The sequence below is a fragment of the Oryx dammah genome, unplaced genomic scaffold, assembly GCF_014754425.2.
Source record: "Oryx dammah isolate SB20612 unplaced genomic scaffold, SCBI_Odam_1.1 HiC_scaffold_28, whole genome shotgun sequence".
NCBI classification, from domain to species: Eukaryota; Metazoa; Chordata; class Mammalia; order Artiodactyla; family Bovidae; genus Oryx; species Oryx dammah.
Genome location: NW_024070212.1, coordinates 6,908,279 through 6,935,041, shown reverse-complemented (window position 1 = coordinate 6,935,041; position 26,763 = coordinate 6,908,279). Strand labels below are relative to the sequence as shown.

The following is a 26,763-nucleotide window of genomic DNA, read 5'->3' as shown; positions in this document are numbered from 1 at the left end:
TCACTTCTATGAGAGTAATAACGGAAAGGTCTTGAATTAATAATCATGTTCTACTTTTGAGATGTAGAGAGTTCAAACAAATCTTTGCTATCCAGAATGAGTGACCACATTTCATATATTTTGATTTATTCAGGAAATTTCCACTGACCATGTTTTCTATGCCAAGGATTGCTGCAGGCCCAGATAACTGGAACACGCTTCTTTGTACCATGCAGAATGAATCACAGACCTGGGGCCAAACCCAGGGGAGCAGGTTTGCTTCTGGTGTCCTTTACTGAACCAGCCAGAGGTATGCTGATATGCTCCTGCAGTTCCCTTCTTCTCTACTATGGTTTGCTGTGCCCCAAGAAGTCAGAATGGCTCATGCTTTGGGGGTTCCAACCACAATGTCTGTTCTTGTTTCCCAGAAATCCAAGCTCCTCTCTTTAATAAGGCCAGTGGGGTGAAATGAATCACTAAGGTTTGAAGATGGACCAGAGAATGGGCATAGCATGTGGTACATTCCACACTAGGCAGGTCTTAATTTAAAATGTGAACTAGCAGAAAAATACAAAGGGCCTTAGAACCAAGGCGACAAACCCTTCGGGAATGGGCTCCTAGTCAGTAATATCTCTAAATGGGGCACAGTTTTGTGCGGCATGCATTTCTATGTGCTGTGGAGGATTCATGGGGAGACTCAACCACACTTTAAAGCCTAGTCAGAATAACAGCAGTGACGTGGTTCTGCACTGTGACACGCCTTCAAAATCCCCACATGTGTCACAACGCAGAGCCCCGTCGCTGCTGTTAAAGTGGTTAGTGCATAAACGAAATTAGGCAGAATCAAAGAGGAAGTGTCTCCAGGACAATGTTTAGCAGGGATGGAGATTAGAAAGAAGGTGGGTCGCCCAAGCTGGAGGGAAAAGCGTGCATGAGTGGGTCTGGGCTCCCACCATCACCAAGACCAGCACGGGCAGGTGCAGAGAATGTGTTGGCTGTTTTGGGAGTCTGAGATCTGGTATACATGTCCATCACTCAGGGGCTCCCCAATGCCACCTGAATCAACCAGCCTCAGCAGAGAGGCTGGGGCGTCGGCTGTCCTCTGCCCAGCCACTTGTTCTTCAATGAAGGAACAGGCCTAGAAAGAGGAAGCGGTTTGTCTGCAGTCACATCGTCATTACTGGAACTCAGGCTCCGAAGTAGACACCAGCACTCTCTTCTCTCCCAGTTGACCAGACGTCAACTGTCTTGTAGTGGTAGCACCTTTAACAAGTCAAGAATAGGTTCAGGCGGTCCTATTCCAAGAAAGAACAGTAGGAGGGGAAATGGGGTTTTGAAGCTCCTCGTTTGGTAAGCATGGGAGGCAGGGCAAGGGGACTGATTTCTCTGTGGCTGGTGAGCAAAACATCTTCAGTCACTCAGAACAGGAGAGTCTAAATTGTCCCCTAGAGTTTGGTCTTCCAGACCCACACCAGCAGGAGAAGCAGGATCGCTGGCGAGAGCTGTCACCCATCTCTTCTGTAAGTGCTTCATCTGGTCTCCATCTCTTCAAGGCAGGACATCCACATAGTCGCTGCCACTGTTCTCTGGGGAGAAAAGGAGACCAGCCGTGAGGCTCCACACCCAGGAGTCACCCTCACCAACACCTCTCGTGGGAAAGAAGCCCTCTGCCCAGGCACAGGGTGGTCTTGATGCCACAGCAGAGTGACATCTTCAAGGGCTGGGGTACCACAGGGAGCTCTCCTGGCAAAATAGGGGGCCTGTTTATGAGTCAAGTACAAGAGTTTCCAGCACCAGATGCCTCCACTCACCAGCAGAGAACCTGTGCCACCCTGAGGGTGAGAACACCTGAGGCTTGTTCTGAGGTGGCCAAGGGAACGGGGGCGGGGGAGATGATGAGCAGCTCAGAGGAAGTTCCTTCCCCCTTAATGGCTGAGGATTTGGGAGCTCGTTCTGCCAAGGCTGCCCGAGCTTGGACAACTGGTGTGGCGAGATTCCCGCTCAGCTCTTGGAATGAACTCCATAGGGTTCTCCTCTTGGGATTTGTGGTTATTTTATTATCCCTGAGACAAATACCACAGCCACCCTCAAGCACCCTGAGCAGCTCATCAGGGTTTGCCTAAGGACTGCAGCACGAGGACATCCCTAGGTTGCTCCTCTGCCCCCCTTTTATTCTTTGTATTTTTATTTCTTTCTGTAAGTTATGGTAGAAAACGGCCATGGGACCACATCTGCAGCTGCAACTATAGCAAGCAACTCTGTGATGGGGTACACACTCCTCTGCCTGGGGGAGGGAGACAGAAACAATGGGAGGGGAGGGCTGTTTTCTCATAATTAAAAAACTGTGTTCAGTCTTGGGGAGGTGAGAAGCTTTCTCTGGCAGTCTAAAGGGCAGCTTGGCTGTAGACAGAGTACAATGGGTATGGGGTGACTGCAGACTTCCTGGAACCCTCTGTTCCCCTCCTTGCTCCCTAGCTAGCACTCTGCTCCCATTACGTCACCTGCCCACTGAGGACTGAAATCCCTTTAATGGGGCTCTAACCATACATCCCACCTTGAGAAAACAGGGTTAAATTGTAAATGTCTCAGGAAGTCTGAGCTAAATTCGAACTATGTTGTGACTGATGGATACTAGATTCTTTTCTGCGAACAGATTTCAAGGGGTGTACACAAGAGTAGCTGCTTGGGATATGACCTGGATCCTGTGCACTCAGATTTACTGATTCTCTGCACTCTCATTTCCCACCATGGCTTGATAACTCTTGGGGTGTATCTGAAATAATTAGCCCCCTGCTCCCTGCTAAGGCACTCCAGTCATGTCTGACTCTGTGCGACCCTATGGGCTGTAGCCTGCCAGGCTCCTCTGTCCATGGGATTCTCCAGGTAAGAATACTGGAGTGGGTTGTTATGCCCTCCTCCAGGGGATCTTACAGACCTAGGGATCAAACCCACATCTCTTATGTCTCTTGCAATAGCAGGCGGGTTCTTTACCACTAGGACCACTGGGAAAGCCCAATTTGTCCACTAACACTACATAAATGAATGCTTAGCAAATATTGAGCAAAATGTAAAGGGATGAGGCTTGGAGAAGGAAGTTGAAGCAATTTTCTCATTTGAAAATTCTGTTTTTTGGCCATCTATTCCCAAATATGTGATTGGCACAAGGTGACAGGGTGAGTTTGAAGTTGACTCACAGAATGCCAGGGAGAAGGCAATGGCACCCCACTCCAGTACTCTTGCCTGGAAAATCCCATGGACGGAGGAGCCTGGTAGGGTGCAGTCCACGGGGTCACTAAGAGTTGGACACGACTGAGCGACTTCACTTTCACTTTTCACTTTCATGCATTGGAGAAGGAAATGGCAACCCATTCCAATATTCTTGCCTGGAGAATCCCGGGGACAGAGGAGACTCGTGGGCTGCTGTCTATGGGGTCACACAAAGTTGGACACAACTGAAGCGACTTAGCAGCAGCAGCAGCATGGAATGCCCAGGGACTACTCTTCTCCCTGGGCTGCCTGAGCACAGAGAGCTCTGTGCGTTTGCCACCACCAGGAGCGTGAAGGCACTGCTTTCCAACAAGATAGAAAAATGCTGTTCGCAGGATGAGGCTTTTTAGAGCTAACATCATAGAAAGGAGCAGTTATCTGTATGGATTCTACCAGTAGGGCAGTAGTAGAAGTGGGACTAAGGCTTTTGTCTGGCCCCCCTATGAAAGTTTTTACCATAAATACCATCCAACTCTATCTTCGATCTTCTCCATCTCAGGCAGGATCTGGTTCTCTTTATTGGCTTTACGAGGTGAAACATCAGTCCTTGATCTGGCTTTTCAAACTTGGAGATCAGTTCCTTTAGGTTTGGAAAGATCTCTCGTTTAACACCTTCCACAGTCTGCAAAAATGCAAGAAGGAGAGCACTTATCACCACGCAACCATGTGTGAAAGGTGACACTTCTCACATCAGTGGTTTTCAGGGCTGCCTCTGAGCAGCGAACTGAAAACAAGTGGCTGGCATTTCATGTGTGGGAGCTCACACCACACACAAAACACAGAAACCTTCCCTCTAAAAGCAGAGCTCTGGCTTGAGCTACTGTGAGGAAAGAGGATTAACAATCAAGGGTCCCCACCTCAGTCTGCAGTATTGAGTGAATTTCCATCTATGGCAATGTGGGGGCAGCTCTTGTAGGTACTCTGTGGAGGGTAACCCCTCTAAGGCCTTATGTGAGAGTGTAAGCGACTAATGCAGGCAGACTTCAATGGGAAATGCAATTCCTGTACTTGCTGGTGGTCCAGTGGTTAGGAATCGGTGCTGTCACTGCGTGGTCCTGGGTTCAATCCCTGATCAAGGAATTAAGATCTTGGAAGCCACATAGCCAAAAAAAAAAAAAAAAGCCACCCCATAAAAGCCTACATACTTGAATTCAGAATCTCCGTGAGAGGAAAATAAGACCAAAATGCCTGGATTTAAATTGAAAATGGAAATGTCAGCATGATTCAGGTAAAATTATGAACAGTTGTTTTCTGTTTACCAGCTATAAGCAAAGCACAAATTTCTAGTCATTAAAAAAAAAATGCTTTCACTTTTTTTTTTGATGTGGGCCATTTTTAAAGTATTTATTGGATTTGTTACAATATTGCTTGTTTTATGTTTTGGTTTTCTGGCCATGAAGCATATGGGATTTTAGTTCCTCAACCAGGGGTCACACCTGCACCGCTTGCGTTGGAAGGCAATGTCTTAACCACTAGACCTCCTGGGAAGTCCCTCTACTACAATCTTAGAGAAATAATTTTAAAACAGAAAAGCTTCCTCAGCTCTATGTAGTTGTGTTTCTTGATGATCATTGTGGTTCTCAGAGGGCCAAGGTATTGGTCTGCAGAGAGGGGTGGTGATGGGAAAGCTCTGGGACCTGCAGTGTGTTAACCTCCGAGACAGAGACTCAGGCTGAGCTGGAAGTCGGCTCCACGAAAGGCTATTGCATCAGCCCAAGGCAGCGTCTAGCACCGGCCCTGATGTAAAGCTGCTTCCCATGAAATGCCCCCACGTCTGTTAGAAGAGATGTGGATGCCTCTCTGTTTTGTCCAGACAAGAGACAAAATGGGGTATTAAGGAATTATCCAGAATTTCTCAAAATATGCACAACAAAGAAATGTTTTAAAATGAGTTGCTTTAAAAGATTCAAAAATGTTTTTTAAATTTCCATGTATATCCTTAACCCGCACCCCAAAGGTTAACATTTTATTGTATTTGCCTTTCATCCTCTCTTTCTAAATATACAAATGTACATATATTTATCCTTTAAAAAAATATATGAAAGTTACTGACATGATATCCCTTTAACCTAAATACTTCCTATTTCCTAAAAAACAAGAATATTACATACCAGGCTAAAATGAGGAACTTAATCTTGATGTGATACTGTTTACTAATCTACAGATCTTATTAAAAAATTTGTCAATTGCCTCAACAATGTCTCTTGTTTCAAAGAAAAAATTATATGTGTGTGTGTGTGTATCTAGGGATCATTGTACGTTCAAATCTCAGAGAGTCACAGTGCATATTAGCATATCAAAGATTCTGAGAATTCTTGAAGTAAAAAATCTGCTTAACCTTTTTGCAAGTATTTCAGAAAGATTATTTCAGGATCCTTATAGTAGTAATTAAAGATTCAATGACATTCATTATACTCTACTTGCTGCCAGAGAAGCAACTTCAAAAGAAAAAATGTTTTTTTCTGCTTAACGCTCAGTAAACCAGACACATTAATAAAATCCCCAAATTGCCAGTTGACTGATGCTTCCTTTTGTATTTTCATCCAGGTATGGAGTACCCCCCTGACTCCCTAAACATTTGGACCTCTCCCCGCCTTCCCTTTCCACCCATTCTGTCATTTAGTATTCTAATTTGACAGGAGTCTTATATAGAGTTCAGGTTGGTATATTTGACCCCTGGAGGAACTCTTTGCCTCTACGCTTCTGAAAACAGCCTTTTTTTTTTTTTTTTAAATAAAAAAAAAATTGAACCCAACTCTATTGTGTCCCTATTTCTCTTAAAGGAAGACAAGGTTAACGACTGATCTGACTCTAACTCACAGTGCTTCCTTGAGTAGCTTGCCTCCACATGGCTACATCTCAGAGATGCTTTTAGGTTCTTCTCCCTCAGTTTTTGTCATTTTTGTTATAGGAGTTTTTATATGTCCTTACCTGTATGTTGTAATACCCATGTTTCTCTTTGAAGATTCGGTATGTGTAGACAAAATTTTTAAACCTGTGGAAAGATGACTCTGTGAATCAATGTTCTTATATGCAAATCCAGGTAACATCTATCATTGTATGTTATGTGCAATGCCTTTGTCAATCTTGAATCCCAAAAAGAAACTGATCATTTCAGGCCTTCTCACCTGTAGGAATTTGAAAGAGAGGTTTTGTTTTGTTTTGTTTTGTTTTTAATGGGAATCTTTATTCTGATGGAAATCTGTGCTGTAGCAAAGGGAATAAGGAGAGAAAATTTACAATTTTCATTGTTTTGGTATTTCTCTTTAATTTTTTCACTTAGCACTTACTTGATACACTATGCAGAATACCATTGACCCATTCCTGTGTTGTTTATTAATTGAAATGTCATTGATCTCATTATAGATAGTTAATGTAACTAAAACAGAGAATTAGGGATTATGTGCAAGGAAGTGGTGTATTCTGTTCTTATTCTTCACTGGAATATGAGCCACTAGCTAAGTAATCCGGAGAAGGCAATGGCACCCCACTCCAGTACTCTTGCCTGGAAAATCCCATGGGTGGAGGAGCCTGGTGGGCTGCAGTCCATGGGGTTGCTAAGAGTCAGAAACGACTGAGTGACTTCACTTTCACTTTTCACTTTCATCCACTGGAGAAGGAAATGGCAACCTACTCCAGTGTTCTTGCCTGGAGAATCCCAGGGACGGCGGAGCCTGGTGAGCTGCCGTTATGAGGTCGCACAGAGTCGGACATGACTGAAGCGACTTAGCAGCAGCAGCAGCTAAGTAATCTATCTAGAATTTAGATAACAGACCCAACTGAGCAATTTCCAGAGCAAGAAATAGTATGCTGCTGCTGCTGCTGCTAAGTCTCTTCAGTCGTGTCCGACTCTGTGCGACCCCATAGACGGCAGCCCACCAGGCTCCGCCGTCCCTGGGATTCTCCAGGCACGAACACTGGAGTGGGTTGCCATTTCCCTCTCCAAAGAGATAGCATACATTACCATATTTCTTCAATTCCCAGATGTCGTCAATTGTAGGATACCATATCAATTTAATAATGGTGTTTGAGGAGAAAAAATGCATCCCTTAAATGCCTCTATCAGTTGTTACCTATGTTCTGATTCCCAAGAAATATTAAAATGTGAAAAATGAGGATCAAAAACATTAACATACGGTTCAAATGATCTGATTCATCGCTCCTCACCCCTTCACTTGCACCCACGCCAAGGAATCGGATGACTCATCTTTCAACTGAATTTGGAAGGCAGATAGCTACTTACAGCTCATTGCCAATTGTCTGGAGGCTTTAACTGACTTCAAATCCCAATTCTTTTGTGGTGTTTCCTGAGGCCAGAATAAGCTAATGGCTGTCTCTGAATCACACAAGCAACAAAACTTTTTACATGAATCCTTATCTATATGTGACGAATTAAAGTATTCCACTGTTTGGGAAGAGGTCCCACAAATATCTTTTCACAGACATATTATTCAAATCAGGAGCCAAACAACGTTCATACACTGCTTTTGGTTGATCACATGATTTCTTGAAACGCATTTATTAAATGGCCTAAGTTAAATTTTTAAATAAATGACTTTATTTTTAATTAATTGTTGTATTATCAGCCTAAGAAAATATTTACTAGAGGAGTTTGAAAGAATAAAACAAAAGGAGGTTCTGTGTTAATTAGTCCAAAAGCCATATTCTAACTATCAAGTTAGAAAGACAGACATTGCTCAGATATAGTCTTACTCTTTGCAAAGCACTTAATGAAATAACAAAACGAATTGCAGCAAAACTTTAGAAGAAATTGATTTATTGACCTTGTAATACCAATATGCATTTATTTTGAAATGTTTATCCATAAAAAGCTCTGTAAGAGATTACAGAGCAGTGAGGTTAGTATCTACTTCATATGGCTGCAATATTATTAGTGTTCATTGCTCAGTCATGTCCAACTCTTTGCAACCCCATAGACTGTAGCCCACCCTCCTCTGTCCATGCAATTCTCCAGGAAAGAATACTGGATGTTGCCATTCTTTTATCCAGGGGTTCTTCCTGACCCAGGGATCAAACCCAGGTCTCCTGCACATTGCAGGCAGATTCTTTACCATCTGAGCCATCAAGGAAGCCCACAATATTATTGGGTCAACATAAAAACGTATTTTAATGCCTATTCTAATAATTACTTTATAGATGCCATTTATAAAACTTTAAAAAAGATACATGATTTTTCAGTGTGCATCTACACTTAAGACAGGTAAAAAGACCCTGCTTCCCTTGGGCTTTCTGCCCCCGTCACCATGGTGACAAGGGAATCATCTTTATCCTCCAACACTCACAGTCTTCCCTCCAGCCTCACCTGGAGTCCATTCAGCTAATCTCATCATGTCCTTTATCCCTGTTCCTAAGTCTCACATGTTGTCTATCCCCGTTTTCTAATCCTATAGGGCTTTGTGCAGCCTTATTGTACCCCCTTCTTCCCAGCCATGAAATTCTTCCTTGTTTTCTCTAGTTCTTAAGGTCTGCCATTATCAGATTCTCCTCTATCTTCAACCTCTTCTCTAATCATCCCTGTCACCCTCTTGCTCCAAGGGACACCTGGACACACTGTCTCTGGCCCAGTCAGTTCAGTGGCTCAGTTGTGTCTGACTCTTTGCAACCCCATGGACCGAAGCACGCCAGGCCTCCCTGTCCATCACCAACTCCCAGAGTTTACCCAAACTCATGTCCATTGAGTTGGTGATGCCATCCAACCATCTAATCCTCTGTTGTCCCCTTCTCCTCTTGCCCTCAATCTTTCCCAGCATCAGGGTCTTTTCCAATGAGTTAGCTCTTTGCATCAGGTGGCCAAAGTATTGGAGTTTCAGCTTCAACATCAGTCTTTCCAATGAACACCCAGGACTGATCTCCTTTAGGATGGACTGGTTGGATCTCCTTGCAGTCCAAGAGACTCTCAAGAGTCTTCTCCAACACCATAGATCAAAAGCATCAATTCTTCTGCCCTCAGCTTTCTTTATAGTCCAACTCTCACATTCATACATGACTACTGGAAAAACCATAGCCTTGACTAGACGGACCTTTGTTGACAAAGTCTCTGGCCCAAGGACTCTGCTTCTCTGGGACTCCACTAAAAGGATGCTGCTGTTACCTGCATAACCTCTCCTTGCAGGCCTGGATGAGAGGCCAGCGTTCTTGCTTCTGCAGCATCTCAGTGTCGTTTCCTGTCTCCAAACTCTAGCTTTGAGTTTCGTGTAGATTATGAAACCTACTGCCCAATCAAGATGTCTCTATTGATGACAACTCCTGAACTCTGGGTTATTGTCTTTCGTTTCTCTAGGTTCTGGCTCCTCGCTCATTGTCACTGCCTTCAGTACTATGCCTATCTAAATTGTTGGCAATTTCAATTCACAAGTTGATTATTCTTTAACACTCCAATTTCTCCATTCCTTGAACCCACCTCCTCCAATAATCTTGTCTTCCCCTACATTGCCCACTCATTCCCATGTTCATCACCAGGATTGGCTACATAATTTGTGGGGCCCAGAGAAAAATGAAAACTTAGGGTCCCTGTTTAAAAGTTATTAAGAATTTGGGGATGGTAACAGTAGTACAGGTACTTGGATGGTAACCAAGTACAGGGCTCTCTGAGTCAGGCCTGTGTGGCTGCATAAGATTGCATGCCATAAAGCCAGCCTCACTTGTAAATTTGACCATATATGGGAACCTTCTCGTAATGTGAATTTCATGCATCCCGCTCACTTCGTCTTGCTTTCCATCTTCTCTTTCTTTAGTATATGGACCCCAACATTCCCTTGACCCCACGGATCTTCCAGTCCATCAATCCTATCACTTTTCAGGGTTTTCGCTCACTTGTTTTCACTCTCTTCTTTATGCAGATTAGACAGCTTGTCCACCATTATAGTCACTCTTTTCAACTCCTTTACCATCTTTCACTTTATTTCCTGAATTAGCAAACCCAGAATCCTGATTGAGCCCAACTCACTACAGCTGTATGTGGCTGTAGCCGTGTTCACTGTTCTCACTTGAATCAATGACCACAAATCTCAAGTGGACTCTTAATTCCTCCAGGCAGTCATTTATTTTCCTATTCCCCTCAAACAGTGATTCTATATCATTTGCTTTCTTCTTAAACCTTCAATATCTCACTCGTAACTGATGACTTCACTGAGAAGATTAAAACATCGGAAGAGAATTTCCAAATTCCCATCACCACACATAACAGTATCTGCAGGCATAGACTCTGCCTTTATTACCATGGATGAACTTTGCATGCTGATTTGCAAAGCGAATTCTTCCTATTTCCACTGGTTGTCATCCACTTTCATCTATTCAAGGACATAGTTCTAGCAATTTTTTCCCCCTCTCTCTGATGTCATTATTATTCTTTGCACAACAGTCAGGGTAGTCCTTTTTAAAAATATGAGTCAGATCATGTCGTTCCTCTGGATAAAAATATGGTCTAGTCAATTTTGAAAAAGAAAAAGAAAACTGGTGTGCTGTATATGTGCGTGTGTGATGGGATGCTTCTGTCTTAAGTCTTCTTAAAAAACTATAATTAAGACAGTGAGGAACTAGCTCTGTAGTGGAAGAAACATTAATGGAATAAAATAGCCCAGAAACAGACACATAAATATGTAAAAACTTGATATATGACTGAGCTGGCATAACTAATCAGTGAGGAGGGGAGGGATTGTTTGTTAAATGGTAATGGTAATGTTTTCATGTGGAAACAAATAAAATTGGATTCTTGCTTCACATTCTAATTGAAGACCCAATTGTAAAGAAACAAAGCACTAAACTTAGGAGAAATAAAAGGGACCAGCTTAATGACCTTGAGTTAAGGAAGGAGTTCTTAAATCACGAAAAGCACCAGTCAAAAGATAAGATTAGTAAAACTCACTATATTAAAATTAAAACTTCTATTTATCAAAATATACTATAAATATACTATATACTTTTGTGATAAGGTCCACAATTTGGGAGAAGATAATGGCAACCCTAATGTAAAATGAGAACATTAACGTACGATAAGAAAATGGTAAGTACAATGACCAATAAACAAATGAAAAGTTGCTTCACTAATAATCAGGGAAATAGAAATGAAGCCACATTAGATTGGATAAGGCAATGGCAGCCCACTCCAGTGTTCTTGCCTGGAGAATCCTGGGGACGGGGGAGCCTGGTGGGCTGCCGTCTCTGGGGTCGCACAGAGTCGGGCACGACTGAAGCGACTTAGCAGCAGCAGCAGCAGCCACATTAGATATCATTTCATACCAAATTGGCAAAGATATAAGAGTTACTAATTCAAAATACTGGCTGTGATATGGAGCTTTACAAAGTTGTATATACTACTAATAACTGACTGAATGGGGGTGAATTAGATACCAAAGCCTTAGAGAACCATTTGGCAAAATTTAGTTAAGTTGAAATGTGGAGTCCACGAGCCCAAGTGTCTACTCATTCACATTGGGACTGTTGAAATTGACAATGCCAACATTTTATTATTTATTATAAAGCAAAGATCAGTGAAACTATGTATTTGTTACATTTAAATATACTTTAAAAGTCATAAGTATATTATAAAGTATAAATAAAAGTATAAATTAGTGAAAAAGTATATTTTCTAATATAAACTATTATCAGATTAAATTAATCAAAATACAGTAATCAAAAAATAACACTCCATAAAACTTGAAAATTACAATTAATAATAAAAATTTAAAATAAATATAGCTTTTTAGTGCAATTTTGAGATTAAAGGGAAAAAATGGAGGGATGAAGGGAAGAAGAAGGAGGAATGTAGAAAGAAGGGATATCAGTGGTGTCATCCTTGAATTCTGAGGGGTTTTGGTACAAGTTTTTCCATCTGTTAGAATTCTGTTTACACTAGTTGAGGGATGCTAAAGATGTAAGAATAGGCTAAGTAAATCTTTTCTTATGATTTGTTCATCTTCAAACAAACATCTCTTGTTCTGCAACTTGGAAAAAATCTTTTATGAACATTTGACTCTTTGTAGTAGTTAATATATCTTTGCTGAAACCAAGCTACAGAGTTTGTTATTTAAGCCTTTAGTAATCTTAGCAGTTAACTTTCTAGATTCCAGAAAATTACCACTGCTCTGAAACAGCCTTTGTCCAAACACAAAGCAAAACAAAGAGATAAAAAGGTCCCACCACTAAATATGTATTATTTTTGCCAGCAACCTTAATCCCTTTTGAAGTCCACTATTTTGTGGTAAAGGCTATGTTTTAATTCTCTAGTAATTTTCTTTTAAGGAGGTTTTACTTTTTTCAGTATTTAGGAGAAAGATTTTTCAAAAAGCAGATGTAAAGTGAATACAGTCTTAACATATATATCCCCCTGTGCCTTTGAGAGGATAGGGTGATATATCATCAGGAAAATGCAAATTAAAACAACCAAAAGTTAACAGCACACACCTAGAACGGCCAAAAACCAAAACATTGATACCACAAGATGCTGTCAAGGATGTAGGACAACAGCAGCTCTCTTTCATTGCTGGTGGAAATACAAAATGGTCCTGCCACTTTGGAAGACTGTTTGGTGGTCCTTACAAAACTAAACATACTACTGCCATACAATTTATCAATTGTGCTCCTTGGTATTTACTCAAAGGAGTTGAAAACTTATGTCCATACAAAAAAAAAAAAAAAAGCTTCATACAGATACTTATAGTATCTTTATCCATAATTGCCAACACTTAGAAGTAACCAAAATGTCTTTCAGTAGGTGAACGGATAAATAAACTGTAGTAGAGCCAGACAATGAAATCTGTTTCAATGCTAAAAAGAAATGAGCTATCGAACTATGAAAAACACGTGGAGAAACTCTAAATTCATATTACTAAGTGAAATAAACCAATATGAAAACGCTACATACTATACAATTCCAACTATATGACATCATAGGAAAGGTAGAACTATGCTGATGACACCACCCTTATGGCAGAAAACAAAGAAATAAAGAGCCTCTTGATGAAAGTGAAGGAGGAGAGTGAAAAAGTTGGCTTAAGCTCAACATTTAGAAAACTAAGATCATGGCATTTGGTCCCATCACTTCATGGCAAATTGATGGGGAAACAGTGACAGACTTTATTTTGGGGTCTCCAAAATTACTGCAGATGGTGACTGCAGCCATGAAATTAAAAGACTCTTACTCTTTGGCAGGAAAGTTATGACCTACCTAGACAGCATATTCAAAAGCAGAGACATTACTTTGCCAACAAAGGTCCATCTAGTCAAGGCTGTGGTTTTTCCAGTAGTCATGTATGGATGTCAGAGATGGACTATAAAGAAAGCTGAGTGCTTAAGAATTGATGCTTTTGAACTGTGGTGTTGGAGAAGACTCTTGAGAGTCCCTTGGACTTCAAGGAGATCCAACCAGTCCATCCTAAAGGAAATCAGTCCTGAATATTCCTTGGAAGGACTGATGCTGAAGCTGAAACTCCAATACTTTGGCCACCGATGTGAAGAACTGATTCATTGGAAAACACCCTGATGCTGGGAAAGATTGAAGGCGGGAGGAGGAGGGGATGACAGAGGATGAGATGGTTGGATGGCATCACTGACTCAAAGGACATGAGTTTGAGTAAACTCTGGGAGTTGGTGATGGACAGGGAGGCCTGGCGTGCTGCAGTCCATGGGGTTGCAAAGAGTCAGACACGACTGAGCGACTGAACTGAACTGAACTGATGGGGACAGTAAAAAGATCAGTGGTTGCCAGGGGTGAGAGGTGAGGAGGGATGAATAAAGGATTTTTAGGGTAGCAAAAATACTCCATATGATATTATCATTATATGTTTGTATAGAATATACAATGTCAACAGTAAACCCTAATGTAAACTGTGGACTCTGGTGATCATGATATATCAGTACAGTTTCCTCAGTTATAACAAATATACCACTCTGGTGAGGGATGTTGATAATGAGGGCATAGTGCATTTTTGGAGGGGCAGGGAATATATGAGAACTCTGTATCTTCCTCTCAATTTTTCTGTGAACCTAAAATTGCTCTGAATAAAAATGAAGTCTTTTTTTAAAAATTAAAAAAAAAAAAAGAGGATAGGGTGACTTCAGGCTGACTCTTTTGGGGAGAGAAGAGGAGCAATAGGTAGATGGGTTTACTTGGTGTGTGTATTCCTGTCTTAACAGGTCTCAAGTCTTATAAAACTGTGATAATCAATATCACAATATTGTCACCTTTACATACCACTATAACCAGCTACATGACACCTCTGCCATCCAGGCACTGTTCAAAGACTTGGCAGAGCAAGGCAGCTGAGCTGATTCAGGGTGTCTAGCACTTCAGGTGCCCTGAATGCTGGGGTAGGGCATTTCATCAGTAGGAAAGAAGGGGAACTTTTGAAAATATACATTTATCACACTGAATTTTAATTATCCACTTCCTCATCTGTAATTTGGGGCTTCCCTGGGGGCTGTGGTAAAGAATTAACCTGCAATGCAGGTGTGAATTCTTGGTCAGGAAGATCCCCTGGAGAAGGAAATGGCAACCCACTCCAGTATTCTTGCTGGAGAATCCCATGGACAGAGGAGCCAGGCAGGCTACAGTCCATGGGGTCACAGAGAGTCAGACATGACTTAGTGTCTCAACAACAACCTCTGTAGCTCACACTCAGATCAGAATAGTAGCTGCTTTGTTCGCTCTAGCACGTTACCTGTCTCATAGTATATTCTCACTATTAGTTGGGCTGCACTGAGTTATCTTAGTAAGAAATGTGCCAAAGATATATGAAAAATCTAACCAATAAAATACTTCACAGAACAAAAGGAGGTGGAATGTTTTTGAACTGAAAGACGATTGTAAAAATATAAACACTCACCAAATTATATTTTAATCTGTAGTCCTAGCTTCAACCTGCCCCTGAACTCCAGACTCATTTTTTCCAACTATTTAACATCTTATCTTGGATGTCTGTTAGGCACTTCAAACTTAATATGTCTAGTACCAGTATATATATATGTGTGCTTGATATTTTCCATATCTCCAGATCCTCTTTTTTAATTTTCCCCACTCTGCTCTCTGTGCTCTGACCTCTATGGGCTCCCTTGCTCTCAGACTTCTGATTGGTTCAATCAGTGGGAGACATGTGGAAATACACAAAAGGAAGTTAAAGCAAAAATGATAAAATAGAACATTTGTTGGCTGAATTCATCAGTAAAGGCACACTCACCCAGGATTTGAAGTTGGTATATTAGCTCATGTACCTGGGAGTGACATAAACCTTTTGCTAGACTGGTAATTAAAGAGTGGAGTTAATAATGGCTCACATTCCATAGAGATTAAAATGATAAAATTTCCTTGGCATTCTACAGAGAAAGGAATCTAAAAACTCAGGAAGACGAGAATGTTATGATAAATGTATTTGTGCAAACTATTTATTTATTCCTCTCCCCTCTTTGCGTGACTTGGTGCTGTGCTTAGTTGCTGTCACATCTGACTCTGCCACCCCATGGACTGTAGCCCTCCAAGCTCCTCTGTCCTTGGGCAAGAATACTGGAGTGGGTTGCCATGCCCTCCTCCAGGGGATCTTCCCAACTCAGGTCTCCCGCATTGCAGGCGGATTGTTTATGGTCTGAGTCACCAGGGAAGCCCCTTAGGTGACTTAATGATGCCCTAAAAAGTAATTTCAAGGAGAGTACCAGCATCTTTGAAAAACTCTGGCTCTGTGCTGTAAGCTAGAATTGACATGGAGAAATTCTACAATGGAACTGGAAATCACCCTGATTTCAGAGGAAATAACAGGGTGAGCTTAGACAATGAGGTTAGGTATTGGCATTCAGAGAGAGACAAAGATAGCCAGTTATCATAAACCACAGGGATTTAACAGTATAAGAAATAGCTTACTGTACATCTGTGGTGATGTTTAATTGATTCACTGTATTGCAAAGCAGAGAATGATGATGGGCAGTCAAAAATTCTGTTGGGTATAAAGTAAACAGAGAACTTCTAGGTCTGGTGGAAGAACCCTGACTTGAGTCACAGAATAGGGATTCTTGGGTGTCTTATTCAATATATAGATTTAATCCAGTTCACAGTCTCAGATCCCTTTCACTGAAAGGAATGTTGGGCTTCTGGGTTCCTTTAAGGAAGGAACGTGACAACATTTCAAGCCTTCCCCAGAAAAACCTACAAGGGGACTGCATACTGGAAAAAGGGGAAGTGCTCATGTTTTTGAGGGTTATTTGATGGTGGCTCTGAACTGACACTAATCCTCAGAGACCCAAATGTTCCCCTGATCCAGCAATTCAGAATTAGAACTCCTAAGATCAGGTGATGTAAGAAATTTTGACCTGAATCTATTTCAAGTGGGTTCAGTGGGACCACAGGACCATCCTATGGTTATTTCCCCAGCTCCAGAATGTACTTGAATACTTCGTTGTTGTTCAGTCATTAGATCATGTCTGACTCTTTGTGACCCCATGGACTGCAGCATGCCAGGCTTCTCTGTCCTTCACTATCTCCTGGAGTTTGCTCAGACTCATATCCATTGAGCCTGTGATGTCATCCAATCATCTTGAGGTGTTTATGGTGGCTCAGACAGTAAAGAATTTGTCTGCCATGCAGGAGAACTGGGTTTGAGCCCTGGACTGGGAAGATCCCTGGAGAAGGGAATGGCAACCCACTCCAGTATTCTTGTCTGGAGAATCCCATGGATCGAGGAGCCTGGCAGGCTACAGTCCATGGAATCTGAAAAAGTTGGACATGACTGAGTGACTAACACTTACACACTTGGAAACTGGCAAAATCTTATTGGTTCTTTGAATCATAGAATGAGTACTATTGTAGTGGGAAGGACCAAGCATGAGCTCCTATAACTGGTTTCATCTTCCAAGATAGTAAACTGAAGCAATTCACATCCTTAGAAGAAATTTCTATACTAGGAGCACCATCAAATCATGAAATGTGTGATGTGTTGATTCCTACTACATTCTCATTTAGCTCACCCATTTGGCCAGTGCAATCTTGGAGAATGACTATGAATTATTACAACATTAATCAAAGGTTATAGTATTTTCAACTGCTGTTCTAGATGTGTACATTTTTGGGGATAAAATAATCACAAATCTGGCACCTAGGTCTATGAAAAGATTTGCTGTAGGTCAAGCAAAAGCAAGCCATCTATCTATCTGAAATTCCTAGCAAAGTAGTCAGAACCAATTTGCCTTCATTTGAGAAGAATAGCAGTACACAGTCATGGTCTTACCACAAAGACTTGCCGATTCTTCTTCTGGCATAATATAACCCAGGAGGACATTGATTATCTTAATGTTCTTAAAAAATGATGTTGGTTCATTTCTGAATTTGTTCCTATTGATTAACATTTCTCCTTCCCTTTAATAGGAATATTTAGACCATTTGCATTTAATATGATCATCAGTATGATTGAATATCAGATAGAACATTCTGACATTTTACCTTATTTGGTGATGGATACTTTTGTATTCTTATAAATATTATTGAACACATTTCTAAGGTGCAAGTAAGCTACTTGGAACGAGTTAAATATTTTTGAGTCTCACTTAAAATCTTTTTTTAGGTGGGACAAGAGAAGCCTTGAGTAAAGGGAAATTATTGTTTAGATGGGATAAAAAAGCAAGACTCAAATTTATGTTTCCTACCAGACACCTGATACAAAAATAAAGACAAAAAATTGTGATTCCACTGTCCACTGGGGAACAGCAAACTTGTTGAAATTCTCAGAATAAAGTCTAATAATTAACTGAAAAAAATAAAGACACAATTAGAGTAAAAGTTAATTGATGGGGAAAATATATCCTATTAACACTAATAAAAGTAAAGCTAGCAATATCAGCTAAAGTAGACTTCAGAGCAGGGACTCTAAGGGGATTTTCAAAGAGATAAAGGTGTCAATTAATTAAGAGGATATAACAGCCCTAAATGTTTATGCACGTAAGTATTTTTTACAAAATGCATAAAGGATAGATGTTTTTCCAAAGAAGATATACAAATACAAGAGATATATGAAAAGGTGCTCAACCTGATGATTACTAATCAGGGAAACTGAAATCAAAATCACAGTGAGGTATTACCTCATCACAGAATTGTTGTTGTGTAGTTGCTAAGTTGTGTCTGACTCTTTTGAGACTCCATGGACTGCAGTCCACCATGCTCCTCTGTCCATGGGATTTCCCAGGCAAGAATACTGAAATGAGTTGTCATTTTCTCCTCCAGGGGATCTTCCCAACCCAAGGATCGACTTGCGTCTCCTGCATTGGCAGGCAAGTGCTTTAGCGCTGAGCCATTAGGGAGCCCATCTGTTGGAACAGCTATCATCAAAGGGACAAGAGATAACAAGTGTAGGTAAAGATATGGAGAGACGGGAAGCCTTGTGCACTCTTGGTGGGAATGCAAATTGATACAGCCACTACGAAAAATAGTATAGAGGTTCCTCAAAAAAGTAGACATAGAACTACCATGTTATTCATTAATCCCACTTCTGAGTATTTGGCCAAAGGGAATGAAAACAAGATATCTAAGAAATATCTGTACTCCCTTATTCATTGCAGAATTATTCACAATAGCCAAGATAGAGAAACAACCTACATGTTCATCTACTAATGAATGGATAAAGAAGATGTGGTATGTATAAACAGTAAAATATTATTCAGTCATGCTAAACAGAGGTAAATGCTGTCAGAGATAAATGGCACCACTTATACATGGAATCTTAAAAAAAAAGATGTTGATTAAAAGACAAGGAATACAAATTCACGCTACCATCTAAGTGGATGCACAAAAAACTCAGCCCCGCTGGGAATAGAAGGGCTAAAATCATAGTTAACAGAAAAAGACTGAATTCTTTTCCACAAGGTCAGAAAATGATGAGGATTTTTGCACTCATCACTTCCACATTGTTCTAAACGTCTTAGGTAATGCAATAAGGCAAGGGAAAAAAAGGGGGACAGAAACATTGAAATGGGAGAAGTACAGTTCTCTTGATTGCAGGTGGCATATAGAAAATCATACAGAAATTCTACCAAAAAAGCCACTAGCCCAATTAGTGAGTTTAGCAAGGTTGCAGGATACAAGTTCAATACATAAAAATTAATTGTGTATCCACTCACTTGCAAGTGGAAAGTGAAATTTAAATAATTTTAAAATTTAAATCATTAAAACCTGTTATCATTTAAAATAACATCAAGCATATGAAATTTTAGGGATAAATTTGACAAAAGATGTACAAGATCTGTTACAAAACATTTTTGAGAGAAACTGTAAGTTTCTTCTACAACTTTTACAAGAAACTGTAAAACTTCTTTCATATAAATGAAAGAAGAGGTTAAACTATATTCATGGATCAGAAGAATTAATATTATCCGGTTGGTTCTCCCCAAATTGACCTATAGATTCATGCAATCTCAGTCTATCATCAGTCTTTGTGTGTGTGTGTATGTCTTAGTTGAAAAGCTGAATCTGAAATATGTATGGAAATACAAAGGATCTGCTGCTGCTGCTAAGTCACTTCAGTCATGTCCGACTCTGTGCGACCCCATAGACGGCAGCCCACCAGGTTCCCCCGTCCCTGGGATTCTACAGGCAAGAACACTGGAGTGGGTTGCCATTTCCCTCTCCAATGCATGAAAGTGAAAAGTGAAAGAGAAGTCGCTCAGTCGGGTCCGACTCAGCGACCCCATGGACTGCAGCCTACAGGCTCCTAAAGGATCTAAGATAGCCAAAATAACCTTGAAAAAGTTGAGTGATTGACACCATCTTATTTCAAGACTTATTATAAACTGATGGTTATCAACATAATATAGAATTTGCATAAAGAAAAATCAAGGCTGAGAAATAGAGCCAGACTTATATAGTTAATAATTTTTGTTTTACAAAGGCACCAAAGCAATTTATTGGGAGAAAGAATAATCTGTTCAACAATTGAGCTGGAACAAATAGGTGTCCATATTTAATAAAACACCAACCCTAACCTTACCCAAATGCAAAAATTAAATCAGCACAGGCTATATTAATTGTGAAAGTTAAAACTATTCAACTCTAGAAGAAAACATAGAAGAGAACCTTTGTGAATTACATTAGACAAGGGTTTATTATATATTGACATATTACTGAAATCACAATCCATCAAAGAAAAAAGATAAATTTGACTTCATTAAAATAAAGAACTTCTGTTCTTTGAAATATACTTCTAAGAGGATGATAAAACAAGTTACAAGTAAATAAAGAATGTTTTAAGACTTGACTTCTGGCTTTCTCACTGCTCTTGGTTGGAGTGTACATCCATGCAAACTCTGATTGTACTAATTTGTCAATGTGTGTAAAAATGTTAAAATGTTTAGGGTATTATCCTGAGGAGAGAGTTGGGCAAACTCTCAAAGATATAAGCACAAAAATATTAGTTGTATCAAATTACATTGGGTCCATTGGACCAAACTGGAAATAACCTAAATGTATGAAAGTATTAGTTGCTCAGTCATGTCCGATTCTTTGCTACACCGTGGACTATAGCCCACGAGTCTCCTCTGTCCATGGAATTCTCCAGGCAAGAATACTGGAGTGGGTTGTCATTCCCTTCTCCAGGGGATCTTCCTGACCCAGGGATTGAATCTGGGTCTCCCTTATTGCAGGCAGATTCTTTACTATCTGAGACATCAGGGAAACCTAAATGAATAGTTATGTATAAATTATGACATATGCAATCAATAAATAGTAAGTAATCATAAAATTATGATGTATATTTGCTTTCTTTGATGTGGGAATGTACCTGTTATACATTGAAAAAGAAATAGTAACTATGACTGATTCATGTTGATATACGGCAGAAATTAACACAATATCGTAAAGCAATTATCCTTCAATTAAAAATTTTAAAAGTCACAAATCATCATATATATAATGAGTAATTTATATACATACATAATATTCACTTATACACGCATACGAGTAGAGAACAGTCTGGAGAGATGTGTGCTGAAATATCAAGAAAGGCGATTTCTGAGCGGTGAGACTGAGACAATTTCTGCTCTCTTTTTTATACCTTTCTCAACATTCGATTTTTCTAAAATAAAAAAAGCTTGATTGTTTTCTTACTTTCTGAACTCAAGTCTTTCCAAAGATCTCAGAATATGAGAGCTGGAAATGACTCTTGGGATCTCTCTCTCTCACTGTTTCTGTTGTTGCCATAAGTCATGGTTTAAGTTCTTACCTGCAACTTTCCTATGACTACAAAAGTCCCTCCTCTCCCTTCACATCAGCAGCTGAATCCCTTATATCTCCAAACATCTATTCCATTTTGACTCTGCTGATTATAAAGCTAGACCCAGTTCCAGCTTCCAACAGTCAAGTCACCTACACAGTATTTTGCATGTTGGTGTTTTCTGAACGCTGTATCAGGCTGTGAGATCAGCTTACATTTCCTGTCCATGCTTACCACATAGCAGGCTGGTTGGTGACAATGTGCTGGTAGACCAATTTTCCTCTGTGACTTCCTTCCTTTATTTCTAACCTTCTCCTTAACAACCTCATTTAGATCTGTAAAAGCATGGAAGTTGGTATCCTGCTATTCTAGCACAGCAAAGAAGAAAGGGTAGTTCTCTAAGAAGCAAAATGCAAGATTCCACATATCAGGATCTACTGCCAAGCCCAATGCTTGGAAGGCCCCTGCTTGGGCACCTTAAAGAATTCCAAAAGGATCACGTTGAGCATTAGAACTAGGGACATTGGTAAGAAAGGCAGGATAACAATATATTAACAGTTTGATCTTGGACCTCTTAGTTATAAGAAGCTCCATTCCATTTCCCACAAAACAGAGACATATCACCTACCAAGGATGGCTTTCCAAAGCATAAATAATTGGTGTAACATGCTTAGCACAATTTTTGGCTCATGGAAAGCACCTTCATAGTGGCTCTTGTTGCACTGATGTAGAAAAACAGGCTAACACTTGTGTTGTAGATAATTTTGACTTTGCTCACACAGGGTGTATACTGGAATATGAATTGCTTTGTGACCTTCTCAGAGGAATCTTTCCTGAACCCAGCCTAAGGTAGACTCTGCCCTTGCTGAAACGTGCCTCTGATTTGTTTTCACTTTATTGGCTCCTCTCACTGGAATGTCATTTCATGAGGGCAGGACTAGTGTCCGTACTATTAATCACTACTTCACCAGTGCATAGGACCATATCTGGAACATAGTGGGCACTCAGTGTGTGCTGTTGAATGAATGAATGAGTTTTAGTCACCCTCCAAGTCCTATCTTCCATGTAGGCTCTCGACTCCTTGATGGGTGAATCATTCCTTTCTCTCAGTTCCTATCATGCCCTAATGTAAGTCATCAGTTATCATACACCTCACAGGGTCCATTTACTTCTCTATTTTTCCCTCTAGACTCTGAGATGTATTGAAGGCATTAACTGAGTATCTACTATAGTGCTTGACATGAAAGTGCAAGTTTAGTCGCTCAGTCATGTCTGACTCTTTGCAACCTCGTGGACTGTAGCCTACCAGGCTCCTCTGTCCATGGGATTTTCCAGGCAAGAGTACTGGAGTGGGTTGCCATTGCCTTCTCCAGAGGATCTTCCTGACCCAGGGATTGAACCCAGGCCTCCCACATTGTAGGCAGATGTTTTACCATCTGAGCTACCAGGGAAGTCCTTGACATGGGAGACTTTAAAAAATTGTTGAACAATTACAATTGAATGGTCCATACTGTTGTGATAAAATTTCATAAGAACTATGAAAGGGGCCAAAAGGGTTTTGAGGGGGCTATTTGATCTGAGCCTTAAGGCTGAGGGTGCCTGAAATTTTGTTTGCTGACATGGGTAGGGAAGAGGGTGACCCTTGATCAAGTGCAGGTGTCTAATGGATATTTATTCCTGCCTCTCCATTTGATTTGTTATTATTATTCATATTCAATTTTTTTGATTTTTGCTTTGGATGAATATTTAAGTTAGCATGATGTATCACAGAGCAGTTGTGCATAAATGTCAATTATTAAAAAGAATCCCAGTATAGGCTAGATTACCTATGCTGAAATCCTGACTGAGGTCCCTCCTATCTATTTCACATACTGGGCACCTCCTTTTTTAAAATTTTTAAAATGTGTTATTCTTTTATTTTGGCTATGCCGAGTCTTCCTTGCTTTCACGTGGGCCTTTTCAAGTTGTGGTGAGCAGGGGCTACCCTTCTCCCCCTGGAGAAGGGAATTGCTACCCACTCCAGTGTTCTTGCCTGGAGACAGTCTATGGGGTCGCAAAGATTTGGACACTCGCTCAGTCGTGTTTGACTCTCTGCGACCCCATGGGCTGTAGCCCACCAGGCTCCTCCCTCCGTGGAATTTTCCAGGCAAGAGTACTGGAGTGGGTTGCCATTGCCTTGTCCAGGGGATCTTCCTGACCCAGGGGTTGAACCCGGTCTCCCACACTATAGGCTGGCTTTTACCGCTTTTACTGTCTGAGCCACAAGGGAAGCCCGGTGACTGGATTACAACCATTGAAAGAAGTTGCATTTAGCAAGTGTAAGCACTATTACTTCCCCAAAATTGAATTTCTTCTGGGTATTTTCAGTTTTAATTCTGGACCACTGAATTGATAAAAATGGTATCACATTATTCTTTTGTGTTTTTTTAGCTATCTAATATTTTCTTATTCTTTCTTTTTCATATTCCATTTCAGAGAATCTCCTCCTCCTGCACTTTGTCTAGTTTTCTATTGTTTTTTAAGAGCTCTTCCATGTTAATGAAGTTTTGATTTTCTCCTGTTGGTTTGTCGTTAACAGTTTTTTGTTGTTGTTCTTGTTATAATGGTCATATTTAGCCATCTGTTCTTATTCGTTTTCTGGTTTTATGTCTTGTTAGAAAGACTTTCTCAATTCCAGGAATATCTTTTAATAGTTCATGTTTTCTTTTAATATACATGGTTTCATTTAGAAAAAGGAAGTTCTGTATTAGAACCACTTTGAATTAACTTTAAGAAGTAAGAAAGGGATTCAGATTATTTTTTCTAAGTGACCAGCCAAAGGTTCCAACACAGTTAATTATCATTCATCTTTTCCTCATTAATTTGAGATGATCTTTTAAATATAAAGTAAATTCCACATGTATTTCGCTTTATTTCTACCAGACTCTATATTCCAAATATTTAATTGATCTCTCAGTACCAAACTCTTTTAATTATTGCAGTAATTACTGTAGTAATGTATTTTAGTATTTGGTAGAGCTAGTCCCCCTTCTTTTAATAAAAAACTTTTCTGGCTCTCTGGCAGGTCCCCTGTATTTTATTTCCTATCTGGATAAACTTTACTATCTTTGAAGAGAAAATTTAAGATTCTGTTGATTTTTTTTTTACTGAAAAAATGCTGAATTTATAGATTAATTATGGTGAACTGGTAAGCTTCTAAATGGAATTCTTCCTTTCATTTAAGTCTTCTAGTAAGCTCCCCAGTGGATACTTAAGTTTGCACATTTCATATTATATTTATTCCTAGGTATTATTAATTATTGCTGATGTAAATGAGGTGTTATATTATATTTTCTTACTAGTTATTATTTCAGTATGGAAGCTGTTGATTTTTTGATTTCAATTATAAAAGCTGATATCCCTACTGAATTTCTTAAAGATCTTAGTAGTTTTTTTTTTCAGTTAAATCTAGATTTCAAAGGTATAAAGTCATGTCAACTGTAAATAATAATTTTACATCTTCCTTTTCAATTTTTACATTTATTTCTTTTGATTAATTACACTTGCTGATATTTCCTGGAAAACGTTACATAGTAGTGCTTACAATCACTTTGGCTCATTCATGATGTTAGGGATGATTCTTCTAGTGCTTCATCTGGTGTTAAGGAAGCATCTATCTAGCTCTATATGGTTAGGAATGTGTAAGTGAGTGCATGTGCATATGTGAGTATGTGTTTAATCGAGGGGTAGATGCTGAATTTTATTTAATACCATTTAAGCAAATTTGAATGAGTTATACAGTTTGCAACTTCTGACCTATTAATACACAATTAAACTAATAATTTTCCTGACATAGAACCATCCTTGATTTCTTAGATTGGACCATAGTGTATTTTAGCATAGTGTATTTTCTGCTTTAATGTTTTACTGGCTTCTATTTTGTTAGTAGTTTATTGAAAATTAATAGTAAATGAAATTTAAATTGGTCTTTAGCTTTCTTGTGTTTGTGTGTCTTTTTTTGAAAAAAAAAAAAAAATTTACCTGCATACACAGAAATTGGAAAAAACCAGTAGAAAGAAGACAACAACTCAAGTTAAAATGGGTAAAGGATATGATGACGCAGTTCTCAAAAGAGGAATTAGTGATGGCTAAGAAATACATGAAAGCACTCTCAGCAGCACTTGTAACTTGAATTCAAACTGCTAACACCTGAAGGCTGCCTTTCTTATATCTGGATTCCTGGTGTCACATAAAGAAAGAAGGACATCCCTGTCTATTCTGTCAGTAATGGCACTCTTTTCTCCCCAGTTCTAAGAGGCACTGAAGCTTATCCTTGGAGACACTTGGGTTTTAATTCTTGTAAAAGGTAAAGAAAAATTCAGTGGTCTCCACAAACAGGAGAATCCTTTAAAGATAGTAGATTTCGCCTGATATCTGTTTAAGATTGGTTTTTAAACTGGGATAAGCCACTTCCTTCAGCAGTGTGGCTCTGATGCTCTGGCTTAAAGTTTCACATGGAACTCAGCTTCTTTGGAAACACCAGGCTTTGGAAACACCAGATGTGTTATAACACAAGCAAGTTGTTGCACACACCCCAGGGTCCGTTCCTACATCGGCAAAATGGAGGCTTGCCTTGACAGACTATAAGCAGGATGAAGGGAAATAATGTCTGCTGAAGCCTTTTACAAATGTAACGAAGTCTGAAATGTTATTAGTATCTTAAAAATCACAAGCGGAGCCAGCCATGTAAAACCTTGGCTTCTCAGGTTAAAATTTCACGTTTCCCTTACTAAATAAATCAGCCTCCACAGGAGAGGAACTTTCTCACATGGCTGCCTTCTCTCCTTTCTGCTCCCTTCCTATATTGCCTGAAGCCTTATCCTCCCACCACCCCCACTTCTGCTGCTCTACAGAGTCTGCTCGTGGAGAGAAGGAAAGGTGGAGGAGCTTAGACAGACATGTTCCTTCCATTTCCTTGTGGCAGTGTCTAGCTATTTCTCACTGTGCTCGTCTGGGCTGCAGAGTCAGTGAGGCACAGTTTCTTTTCCACCTGGTTATCCGTCCTACACTTAACATATGCATGGAAGGTGAGGCTACTCACGAGACACAGAGGCACAGGACCCCAGGCATCGACTCGCTGTCTCTTAACAGATAGTTGCCATCCACTCCTTCCTTGAGCAGCAAGGTCTCACAGTCTCGCTTGGACAGGGGGCCATGGTAATAAGGCAGATCCATGGGGAGCCCTCCGGTACCCCAAGATGAGGGACGAATCTGAGGAGAGAACTGGAGGCAGCTGGCCTAAATGGGGCCCGTGGAAATACCTCTTCTTGCTCTGGCTCAT

General features: G+C 40.1%; 1 protein-coding gene across 1 annotated transcript; it reads right to left on the bottom strand.

The window, feature by feature from the left end:
• Positions 1 to 475: 475 nt before the first annotated feature.
• Positions 476 to 26,763, bottom strand: SH2D1B (SH2 domain containing 1B). The gene is made up of 4 exons (XM_040230011.1): positions 26,524 to 26,763; positions 6,178 to 6,241; positions 3,703 to 3,868; positions 476 to 1,565 (listed from the first exon to the last, which is right to left on the bottom strand). Exons 1-4 carry the CDS (start codon positions 26,655 to 26,657, stop codon positions 1,528 to 1,530), a joined length of 402 nt encoding a protein of 133 aa, XP_040085945.1. The 5' UTR covers positions 26,658 to 26,763; the 3' UTR covers positions 476 to 1,527.